We start from the raw sequence: 11,960 nt of genomic DNA, 5'->3' as shown, positions 1-11,960 counted from the left end.
CTCCCTGGACAGGGACCAGCTGCACCGCGCCACCATCAATAACCATGGCTTCTCTGAGGTGAGAGTGGGCACGGAGGGATCTTCCCACCCAGGCCCCTGAGATGACCAGGGCAGGCCCAGAATCCAGCCTCAAACTGCCGTTCTGCTGGGATCCTAACAGGGCTGTCCCCCATGAGTGTCCCACAGTCCCATTCCCAAAGGAATCTGGACTTCTGCTCCTCCCCACCAGCTGCATAGGAGGGTAGGAGGGCACTCTTTGCATTTTCCTAGGAAGATTAGGGAAAACGTTGATGTCATTGTCACTTCCCAATAGGCCCTGAGGATCTTGGAATTTTGCCTTTTTTGGAAAATGAAACTCGATAACAAGGGTCTCCAAACTCCCTTTAATGTAAAAGAAATAACCATCAGCGTGTTTGAAAGTCAAAGGGATTCTCAGAACGTGTCACTGCCCTGTACACTGTTTCCAGACCTGGGAGGGGTGAGGTGGCCAAATAACATTTCCCTCCAGGTCAGGGTCTGATGAAGCCTCAGGCAGTTAGAGGGGATGTCCCAAAGCCCTCACTTTGGGCGGTTCTCAGTTCTGAGCCACAGGACCTAGAGAAGCCACTTGGCATGCCAAAGCCTCTGTTCTCCTCTCTAGAGAGGGGTGTCTGTTGAGGATTCACTGGGCTGGTGCTCTTCACAGAGGGAGCTCTGTTGTCCCTCAGCGAGCAAATGGCCTCGAGGGAGCTCAACGTGGAATCCTTTGCACGCCCAAAGTCAGATTGCACTTTGAGAGCCCAGAACTTTGCTGAGTTGGGACCCCTGTCTCTCCTGTCACAGACGTCTGGGAGGGGCTAGGAGTTCCTGGGTCAGCTGCAGACCCCGATAACGCTGGTGGTTCGCAGTGGTGACCCTGACTCTGTGTCCCTCCTCGTCCCACCCAGAGTGAAGATGAGTCCACTCTGTCTGTCACTGAGGCCTGCAGGATGCGTGCCCTCCAGGCAGGCATGATGCAGAGGCTCTCAGAGTCTGTGCTGCCAGCCTTCCCCAGCAGAGTCCTCTGCAGTGTCATCACCTCCCTCTGCAGCGACTCAGGCTTCAGCACAGCCCACCAGGTGCTGGACCAGCTGTTTCCCAGGTGACTGCCCTCCTCCTCCTCAGCACAGTGGTGACTCTGCCCACTGCCAGCTGTGTGTCTTGCCTTGGGAATGTCACCACATCTCTCTGAGCCTGAGTTGGCTCCTCTGAAACGTGGGGTGGGAGAGGATGAACTTGCTAGGCTTCTCCCAGGGATGAATGGGATCAGCCCTCCAGGTGCTGCCCTGGTGCCCGGCTCTGCAGAGAGGGTGGTGGGCCATGCTGTGGTTGCTGGTGGTGATTATTTCTCTGTCCCCCACGGAAAGTAGTCTTCCTCTCCCTTCACTGGCTTGTGGCTTTTTGAGTTTGGAAAAGCACCTGGAGAGCACCCTGTCAAGGAGATTGAGATGCCATCCAGCTGGTCCTGGTGCTCGTCCTTGGTGTAGCCACTTAGGGATCTCTAGGGCCAGAGAGGGGCCACAGGCCCACTCAGACACCCGGGGTGGTTCTGGTTGGAGGTCATTCAACAATGTCTATGAAGGACCTACTCTGAGCAGGACTTCTGGACACACTAAGTGTCACTCAGTGACTGAAGCAGACAGCCTCCCTGGCCCTCCCCTCTAATCTGAGAGTCAGACAGTCACACTTGACATCATTCACAGGTCCCATCTACCCTCCATCCCGGGCGATGCCCTCATCCCCTTTGGGACACATGGAGGCAGCTTGGCCCATTGCGTGCGGGATGCTGGAGGACAGGACCACCTCCCAAAGTGAGTGGTCTTTGGGTCGAGAAGGAGGGCCTCCTGTCTCTAGCAAACAGGGTGCGGGGAGAGGATGGAGGCTGTGGCCGGGTCAGGCCTGGGAGAACCCTGCATCTCACCCATCTTGTGATTCCCATGGGAGGGCTGAGTTCTGGTGGCTTCCACTCCGGCAGGACTGGACTCAAAGAGAGCTGTGCATGGGTCCCAGGCCCCTTGAGAATTGGAAGGGAGGCTGGGCTGCGTTGTCCCGTAGAGACCCACTCCCAGCAGAGTCCCAGCTCCTCCTGCCTCCCTTTCTCCACATGCACACCTTGTGAGCACCACCGCCGGGTCCATAGTAGGAGGTGTGTGAGCAAGCTGCTCCCAAATCTGCTGGAGTCTTCATTCCAGTGGCCCACATGCATGCAGGGCTTGGGTGGGCTGTGTCCAGACCCTTGGGGAGGAGAGTGCCGGTGGGAACAAGAGACTCTCACAGACTCTGTGTTCAGCCTGCTGGATGAGCAGGCCTGCCACAGCCAGGACAGCCAGCCAGGGCTCAGGGCTGGGATGGGGCCCTCCTCTGGAGGGGGAGGGTCTGGCAAAGGGGCGCAGATGCTAACTCGAGTGCCTTGGGAGGGCGGTGTTTAAGGAAAGGCCAGGCCACTGACTCTCTGGCCCATCTGCCTCCCCGCAGTGCTATCTATTTCCTGCTGGGAACCTGGCTGGGCCAAGGGCAGGATTGCAGGGAGCCCCTGCGGTTTCCCTCTTGGACCCTGCAGCTGGCCACTCTGCACGTCAGCTTTGGTGGCTCCCATGTGGAGGGCCATGCCTACCTTCTGCCAGGCCACCTGGAGCATCTCAAGGCCATTGAGGCCGAACGGAAAGGTGAGGGGACTGGAGTCTGGGAAGACCGTCTGTGTTGAGGTTCATGGGCTAGCGTTCCCTTAGAGGCAGTGGAGCCCTTCCTATCTTTGGAAAGGCACAGAAACCGTCAGGTGTGTGGGTGAAACTTTCTCTTTATCCTGCTCCAGAGCCAGCTCCAAAGCTCCTGCCACTTCCAGAGCCAGAGCCAGTGCCAGCCCCCGGGCTGGAGCCAGCTCCACCTCCAGTCTCACCACGTGTGGTAGAGCTGGAGCCAGCAGCCCCTGAGTCGGCCACTCCAGGACCAGAGCAAGGGCCACCATTAGAGGCAGCCCCAGAGCCCAGCTGCCCCTGGGCCGTGACCACCGAGGACCAGCTGCGGGAGGAGAAGCTGAACATCTTGGACTTCCCTCCCCAGCTGGTGGCAGAGCAGCTGACGAGGATGGCTGCGGTGAGCAGAGGAGCTCGCGGGGCGGGTGGCCCCTGCCTTCCCGGTGCCATGAGCCACCCCACACCTGCCATTCCCTGCTCGGGATTCCGATGATCTGGGTCCAAATCCCTGCTCCCTCTCTTATCAACACTGTGACCTGGGCAGCTTTCTTTCTCCCCAAGCCTTAGCTGTCCCTTAGCGAACAGGGGACGGTAGAGACGGACACTCAGCACCTGCTGTACAGGGTGGCTGTGCCGATGAATGAGGTGGGAGAGAGTGGAAGGTGGGCAGAGTCTGGCCCTTTGGTGGGGGATGGGCACTCACTGAAGTGCTGCCAGGTCCTTGGGTGGATCCCCCATCTGCGCAGGTGGCCCGGACAGCCTCAGCACTTAGCAGGAAGGTGATGTGTATTGACTCCAGTGGAGACAGTCAAACAAAGCTGGGGGTTGTCCCTGCCTCGGGGGAATGTGCATGGGAATGGGGAGTGGGAGCCGAGGGGCACTGGGATGGGTGGATGATGGCCCTTCTGGTGGGCATGTGTGGGCTGCCTTCTGGAGCTTGGAGGAAGTGAGATGGGGCTGGGAGCAAATGTCCCCTCCCTTCCCCACAGTACTGTGTCCGGGGTCATCCTGGACTGGGTGCATTCAGTGGACACAGACAAAACCCAGGGACTCCCACAAGCCTCAGGCCACATGCTCTGCTTCCTGAGCTCCAGTTCTGATCTCACCCTGCTGGGCCTATGGGGGACTGTGGACGCCGAGCTGGGGTGCGGCAGGACCGGGTGACACTCCGAATCTTCTGCAGGAGCTGTTCAAGACGTTGGTGCCCGCCCACTGCCTCGGCTCCATCTGGTCCGAGCGCGACAACAGGGAACGCGAGTCCCTGGCACCCACCGTCCGTGACACTGTGATGCACGACAACACCGTGGCCAATTGCATCCTCGTCACCTGCCTTGGGGACGCGAGCATGACAGCGCAGGACAGGGCCAGGGTGGTTGAGCTGTGGATCAGGGTGGCTGAGGTAAGCCTTGGCACACCCTGTCTGGATGCGTGAGAATTGCCTCTTGTTTCTCAGCTCTCAGGATTGAAGTCTGGGGTCTTAGTCCCTGGACTGTCCCTTGACCCTCATGCCAGGGCCACGTTGACCTTGACTTGAGGTCCCAGTGGGGACAAGCTCACTTCCTTCCTTGTGTTGAACTACAAATCCTTGTGCCTGGCAGTGTTACTCGTCGGGTGGCAGGTGTGCCCTCCCTGGCTTCCCTGGGCATGTGTCTCCTCCAGGACAGGGGAAGTCCATGAGGGTACAGAAACCAGAGGCAGCAGAGCTTCAGCTCCCCCTCACGGCTCCATCTCTTCGCTTCCCCAGGAGTGCCGAGGCCTCGGGAACTTCTGTTCCCTCCACACAATCCTTTCTGCCCTGCAGAGCCCTGCCATTGCCCGTCTCCAAGACACCTGGGGACAAGTTTCCAGGTGGGTAGTGGGTGGTCTGCTCTCCAGCCAAGCACCATGAGGGTGAGGTGGCCCAGGCAGCCTGATTTGGGCCGGCATGTCCCCCAAAGTCAGCTGAGACCACCTGGGAGACAGCGAACGCCGGGCACAGGGGCTGACCTGGGTGCTGGGTCTCTGAGTCTCTCAGCGCCCTTAGGCCAGCAGTTCCGTCCCAGGGATTCATTTCCTTCCAGACCAGATCCTGGCTTGAGCCCAGGTGGAGAATCTCAGGTGTTTCCTTTGCAGCAACAGAAGCCTCTATGCAGCTGAAACCAACACTGTTCCAAAGAGATCTGTTTGGGACATCTGGGAATGGAGGCCCCAAGGGACAAGAGGAGAGGCCCCTCCGCAGTCCCATGGGGACCTTAGAGCTCAGAACACCCCAGCAAAATCCCTCATCCAGGCCCCAGGCAGTTTGGATCTGCTGGGTTCTCAAATAAATGGGACTTGCCTTCAAGCATCCCACAGTTTTTCTTGCTTGCTTTCTTTCTTTCTTTCCCCACCCCGCAGGGAGAGTTCTCGAACCTGGAAGAAGTGGGTCAGGAGAGAGAAACGCGTGAGCAGGGAGCTGCTAGTGCAGGTAACCTGGAGGCTGGAGATCTGGAAGGAGGCCAGAAGGAGAGGGGAGGGGAACATCCCGAGGGGATCCTAGGAGGTGAGGCTATGGCAAGGCTCGGCCCAGGCTGGGGGTCAGAGAGCCCTGTGAGGGTGGGGCAGGCCGGGGCCACTCGGCCAGGTCCCCCAAGACACCCTGCCCTCCCCCTCCCTGTCTGTTCAGCTGGGGTCTGGACGCACCCCTGGAGTCCAGAGGTCGGGGCCTTGGTCAGATTTGGAGCCAGGGCTGGGGTGAAGGCAGCGGGGACAGGGCCTGTAGCTGGCACGGGGAGCAGCCTCTCCCAGTGGGTCCTTGAGCCAGTCACTGCCCCTCTGGGGGCCTCCGTCTCCTCCTCTGGGAAGTGGAGGGAAATGATCAGCGGTGCAGGCCTCCCAGCGGGGTGCTGCCATCCAAGGGAGGACAGGAACGCAAGGAGATTTGTGCCGGCTCCTCCTCGAGAGGTGAGGGGAGAGCAGTGATGACACGCAGATGACTCTGAGTCCTCAGGAGACTCCTGGAAGCAGGTGACGTTCTCCTCACACTTTTCAGCTGAGGAAAGAGGGCCAGGGCGGCCTGGGCAGGCCCAAGGTCACACAGGACTGAGTCCTGGAGCTGGGACTGGTCTAGAATCAGAGCACCCTGGAGGTGGGAGCAGCAGAGGCAGCAGGGGACTGGAGCCGATGGCCAGGGTCTGAGATCAGGGGCCCTGGGGGACATGCGGAGGGGAGTATGGGCGCACTGACCCTGTCCTCGGCCCCGACAGGAGGCGACCTCCGTGTTAAAGACTGCAGAGAGGGCCCGCCAGGGAGCCCAGGAGAGGCAGCGGCAGCAGGTGAGGGTGACTGTGGGGGAGGGGCCTAGGAGTCAGAGGAGAGGGGGCTCCCCCTCCCAGCTGGAGACCTCCTTCAGGAGAGGGGCCTTCCTCCTCAGGTGAATCTGCTGTGGCTGCCAAGCATGACGGGCCTGCAGTGGCAGTGAGCAGGAGGAGGCCTGGAAGGGCTGGCAGCAGGGCAGATTTGGGGTGGGGAAGGGCAGGGGCCACTGCCCCTGGGAGAGGCCAACAGCCAGCCCTGGGACTTGACTGATGGAGTTTGGTGTTCCTGGAGGGGAGCGGGGGAGGGAATTGTGTGTGTTGGGGTGTCCCGAGGATCCTAGGCTGCTCTGTGTGGGAGCGTGGGGTGGGCAGGAGGCTGGGCTGAGGGGTTTCAGGGGAAGGTTCATGGGGGCACCTGAGAGCGGGAGCTCATTGCCATGCCCATCCCGATGGCGGCACAGGGTGTCGTCCCCTCCCTGGTGACGTTCTTCCGTTCCCTGGAGCTGCTGGACGCTACAATGGAGGATTATGTGGAGGTGAGTGAGCCCGGAGGTGGGTCCGGGGGGCTCAGGCTCCTGAGGGTGGGGAGGAGAGAGTCCTGTCCTGAGCCCTGAGCTCTCTGCATTTGGCAAAGGTCCTCTCAGCAGGGCCTCCAGCCTCGTGTGGGAGTTGGGATGTCAGGCCCATCTCCCCAGTGGGTGATGCAGGCTCTGCATAAGCCACCGTCCAGGTTCCCTGGGCTGCTGAGGCTCAGAGCTGCCTGACTGTGTGGCCGCAGGAGGTGGTGTCTGAGCTGGACTCAGCCTCTCCCTCTGGCCCTGCCAGTGAGGGAAGAGAAGTCGGGCCCCTCCCAGTCAGGAAGCACATCAGAGGCTGAGCTGTCCCTTCCTGCCTGAGGCCTGAGTCTCCCCACATGTCATCAGAGAGGGTTGGGTCACAAGGTCTGTTGCCTCAGTTGCTCTGCGCCCCCTGCTCTGGAGCCCAGAGACTGGCCCAGGTCCAAGTCCGGGCTCTGGATGGGCCTGCCCACTGGCAGTAGTGCAACATTGCAAGAGATGTGGATGGGGGCTAGTGCTGGCCCAAGGGGGCTGTTTCTGATGGACTGCGGCTGTCTGCTTTCCAGGGCGATGTGCTCAACTGTCGGAAATGGAATGAGGTAAGCGGCTGCGGCCTCCCGGTGGGGAGGGTGGGGGTTGGAAATCAGAGACCCCCCCGCAGTGGGCAGGACCCCCTCTGGCCCAATCCCCAGGGTGGAACATTTATTTGCACAGTTCAATATACAGAGCTAGGGATCCTATGGCATTGGCGGGTGGGGGAAGGGCTGGCATCAAAGACTCCTTCCTGGAGGAGGAGCTATTTTGGGCCAAGTGTGAGAGCAGGCAAGCCCTGACTGGAATCGCAGGGAGGGAGTGTTCCCAAGTGGGCAAAGGCCCCAGACTGGCCCCTTGCCCCCTTCCTCAGCCCCTCCACGAGCCCTGCAGGGTCCCCCACTCAGGCCCTGTGGGCATCCTGTGCTTGCTCTGTCCTAGCAATTCAAACTGATGGACGAGATCGAGCTGCTCCAGGAGGCTGCAAATCTGTACACCGTGCAGCCCGACGAGCACTTTGGGGCCTGGTTCCAGGCCGTGGAGCCCCTGAGCAAGGAGGAGAGGTGAGTCGGGTCAGGAGTTGGGGGAGGGCAGGGCAGCCTCTCTCTGCTGACCAGCTCCAGAGCCCATGGCCGTTGCTCCATGGTCAGCCCCTGATCTGATTGCATGGCGACCCCTGGGGCCCTTCGACCCCAGCTGCTGGCAGGCTCCAGGACGCACATGTGATGTGTGGCTCCTGAGAGCTCCCAGCTCCGCTCTGTCCTGTAGCTACAGCCTGTCCTGCCAGCTGGAGCCCCGATACCACTGGGTCAGAAAGATTCGACTCTTCTTCAAAGGCAAGAAGAACCGCTCAGGCCAGAGTGAGTGTCCAGACCGGCAGTGGCTGAAACCATGGGCTCAGGAAACATTCAGGCTGAGCGTGGGCCTGGGGAGGCAGACAGCTGGCCCTGGGCTCCAGCTCCACGGCTGAGCAGTCCCGTCCTGGGCGATTGCACTCACGTTTCTGGGACTGGTTTCCTCCTCTGTGAAGTGGGTGACGCTAAATATCAGCCCCTGTGTCAGGGACAGATGGGGTGCTGTTGGCTGACTGAGCACTGAGCACAGGGCTGGAGCACAGAGCGCAGTGGGGGCCGGGATGGGGTGTGCACTGTGGTTCCAGGGCAGGCCGCTCAGGAAATGCCTCTCTTTCTCCAGACACCAGACCCCCAACCAAGGGCCCAGTGGTGGTGGTCGATGACCCTCCTGAGACCAGCTGAGCTACAGCGGGGACACAGCGTTGACACTCAGGGTGCACAGGGCCACCTCCCCTGATTCTGATGAGGAGAACTTTGTGATCCGTTTCTTGGGGTCCCCTGTTGGCCACGAGGGAAGGCACCAACCCCTCTTCCCCCTCCCCCCTTTTGCCCAGCACCTCTTTCCCTATTTGGCGGGGCCATATTTTGTTGTCAATGGTAAATGCTCCGTTTGAGTATTATATTAAATTGTTGCTTCTTTCTAATCCTGGGAGTGGAGGTGTGAGTCTTTCGCTCGCAGCACTCATGGAAACCAGATCCAGAAACTCACATTCCTCCTCGAATTTAGAAATCTCCCAGAGCGAGCAGCTCAGTTTATGTGGAGAAGGGAGAAGTGCCAGTCCCCTCCCTGGCTACTGAAGGACGTGCCCAAGTGCCCCTCCCGCCGAGGACAGGATCATTGCAGTGTGGTTCACCCTGTCCAGGAGCAGAGATGGCCCCTCCGACCTCTTGGGACTAAGCGGTTGGAGGCGTTTTCTCAGGCAGAGCCACAACCACTAAGCTGGGTGTGTCTGTCAAACTAGCACGTGCCTGTCCCTAGCACACGTCCTGCCCAGGACAGTGGCTGCCTTTCGACACTCTGCCGGAAGAGGGAACATTTTCCCGGTTTCTCTTGCACACAGATTAGGACCTTGTTTTCTGATTCAGTCTCCGCAATGGCTTCAGCTCTAAGTGGGGAAAATACCGTCAAAAGCTCAAAACGTGCACATAGAGAGGACGAGGCCAGAGGAAGGTCCTGTGGACATGGACCATGGGCAGGCAGGACTCTTCCTTCTCGGGCCCACTAGGGGCTCCCTGTTCACCTCTGACCTAGACTGGATCCCCCTGGGCTTCTGGTCCCTGACTCCCAATACCATTTCCTGCTTGCTGTCTATCCAAGGGGAAAGCTGTGGGATGCAGCTTTTAGGGCCTCAGCCAGGTCTCCCTCCATAAACCTAGTGCTCCCTGTGAGCTAGGATTTTCAGCATTTCTGCACTTCTGCATACAATTGCATCTTGGGGCAGAAATTCCCTAGATTCCCCCAGCCTTTCTAATCATCATCCTGACCAGGAATGACCCTACAGTCTCCCTGCTGCTGAGGGTGACTTCTGGGCCTGTGTGCTTCGCAGGCCCGTGGTGTCAGACAGTCCCAAATTTACACAATCTGAACTATTTTTAGTGACTTTCCTAAAGTCGTTGCTGTGCCTGAGCCCAGCAAGCTTGCAGCCCTTCGGTTGGCTGTGTTCTTTTCCACAGTTTTGTGCTCTGGTTCTGTCGTGGGGATGTGTGCCTTTCCTGTTGGGAGCTTTGAAAGAGGAGGCCTAACAAGGGTGTGAGTTGGGGGTCTTGCGGGGAATGTCAGCAACCTGATGATCTCTGGATGTGCGTGGACACAGCCTTACCAAGGGAAATGCTGAAATGCTTCCCATCTGGGTGCTAAACAGACACTGCTCTGAGCTCAACAGGAGCACCGGGTCCAGAAGCAGGAGCGAAAGCGTGACCACCCAGCCTTTGCAATGTCGTCCCTTGGAAAGAGCCTGAAAGACAAGGGCGGGGTGAAGCGCTTGGCACTTCTGAGTTATCCCCTCCTTCCTGGTGGCTGCAAGTGTCACTCAGACACACGGCAGGCTGGGCTCTGCCAGGGAGGCTGTCTCAGCACAGCGGGAAGCTGAGGATCAATCCTGGTCCCCGGCAGCCCAGGTCTTTGCTGATGCGGCACAGCCACCCAGCAAAGAGACTTGCCAGAGGAAGGTGGGGAAGGCTGTGCTGTCCCTCGGAGAAGAAAGAGTCGTGGCAGGTCCCAGGGCTAGCCCAGGGCTGGGATGAAGGCATGGGTGTCCCAAGAGAGTCTCCTCTGGGACTGGGGTGCTCCTGAGAGCCGACCCGGCAGGTAGCAATATTTAGTTTGTTGTGGGAGTACAGCTGTGGACACAGGAGGCACCATTTATCCCGTCTTTGGGTTTCCAAATTGGAAGTAGGTTGTGGAAGTCCATGAGGAAAGAAATTAGCAAATCTGGATGAAATGTTTCTTGTTCCAGGCACACAGAAGTTACCAAAACTGGCTTCCTAAGAGCTGACTTAGGAGAAGAGAAAGTAACAATGTGAGTCCCTTGAAATGCCTCAGGTGAATATGGTGTTGACAGGAAATGCTCAAAATGTTTGAGGAACTGGTAAGTTGGGTGCCATTTAAACTATTCCAGGTCTAAGGTGGGGACGGATGCTTGCATCTTGGCTTCCAGTGCAAGCGAAAACAAGGCCACTTTGGGATTCAACTCAGTCTTTCCAAAGTGGTCGATGAGATGGCGTTTGTACTCCTCACTCACGGACCTCGAGAACTTCTTGCCGTGTGGTCCATGCACAGATGCATCTTCCATTTATGGGAGCTAACAAAAAGTCTGTCCAGTTGACAGCCATACCATCCAGCCTAATGCCGTCTCCCCCCACTCACAGTGCCCTGAACACCCGTCTTGCTGATTTGGACACGATTTGCCTCATCACAGTGAGAGAGCCATGCCAGGGGGTTCTAGAGCCCCAGGAACCATGTTCACACCCCCTCTATCTATCCAAGACAGGAGCATCTCTGGACGGGTAACCTGAGTCCAGAACCCTGCCTTTCCCTAGGGTTGGCTTAGGATTTGTCCCTGAATGGCATGACTCGAGCATTCTCCCGAATGCTGCCCCCTGGCTTAGGTGTGTCTGGAAGAATTACCAGCATAGACTGGCCTTTCTTTCACCCTTGAGGAGACCAACGAGGACGCCCCTCGGCTTGCCAACCTGCCCCTGGGTTTTGATGTCTACCAGGCCTGTCCCTGTGACCCCAGGACCTTGGAGAGCAGACTGTTCTGGCTCTCTGGAGGGAATCGGACTCTCCCTAACTACAAGCGCCCGACTACAGCAAATCCGTGGCCACTGTTACAGGAACAACTTCAGCACTGTCAGCCGAGGTCGGAACCCTTCTGGAGCTCTCCAGAAGCCCCCAGGTAAGAGGGTCTGAATGCTGGAGAGAGAGATTCTGGTCTTCCCCCATGCCTTTCTCTCAGCCAATCACAGGGAAAGGCAGAGCTCTACATAAGTCCTCCCAGGGACATCCTCCCATGGGGAGTTTGTTAACTGGGTTGGGAAGGAAGACCACGGTGAAGGAGAAGTGCCATTGAAACATTGAGACTCAGCCCAGACTCATGCTCAAGGCCAAGGCATCCACCCCACAGCTCCTGGGAATATTGGCTGAGGACAGCTCACAGCTCTTTCCCTCACAGGACATTCCCACAGCATAGGGAAGCGCCTAACCAGAGGATGCAGCCCTCTCCAGGGACAGCCAGGGGCCCATGTCTGCCAGATAAGGGAGTAAGAAGCCTGGTTCCCTTGTCTCAATTTGGGACAACACCAAAGGGCCGTCCCAGCTCCAGAGATCCCTGAGGGTTGGCTGAGACCCAGTTGCAGCGGGCTTGGGCTTCAGCTTCTCCTGCGACCATCTCTGCTTTGCTACCTTCCCATAGGGATATCTCTCCAGAACACTTCCATACACTTTCCACATGCAATACTCCCCATCAGACTCAGAGTCTCTTGGCAGGGCCCTGATATGTGACAAGCAGCCGTCAGCAGACACGACTTCTG

At 58.5% G+C, this 11,960-nt stretch overlaps 1 protein-coding gene across 1 annotated transcript; it reads left to right on the top strand.

The window, feature by feature from the left end:
- The first annotated feature begins 6,882 nt into the window (after positions 1–6,882).
- Positions 6,883–8,571, top strand: LOC139046267 (ral guanine nucleotide dissociation stimulator-like). Its single transcript, XM_070518173.1, has 4 exons — positions 6,883–7,142; positions 7,516–7,637; positions 7,843–7,934; positions 8,269–8,571. Exons 2-4 carry the CDS (start codon positions 7,528–7,530, stop codon positions 8,328–8,330), a joined length of 264 nt encoding a protein of 87 aa, XP_070374274.1. The 5' UTR covers positions 6,883–7,142; positions 7,516–7,527; the 3' UTR covers positions 8,331–8,571.
- Positions 8,572–11,960: the final 3,389 nt, after the last annotated feature.

This window comes from Equus asinus, chromosome 9 (assembly GCF_041296235.1).
Source record: "Equus asinus isolate D_3611 breed Donkey chromosome 9, EquAss-T2T_v2, whole genome shotgun sequence".
Lineage (NCBI taxonomy): Eukaryota > Metazoa > Chordata > Mammalia > Perissodactyla > Equidae > Equus > Equus asinus.
This window is presented reverse-complemented; position numbering and strand designations above follow the sequence as displayed.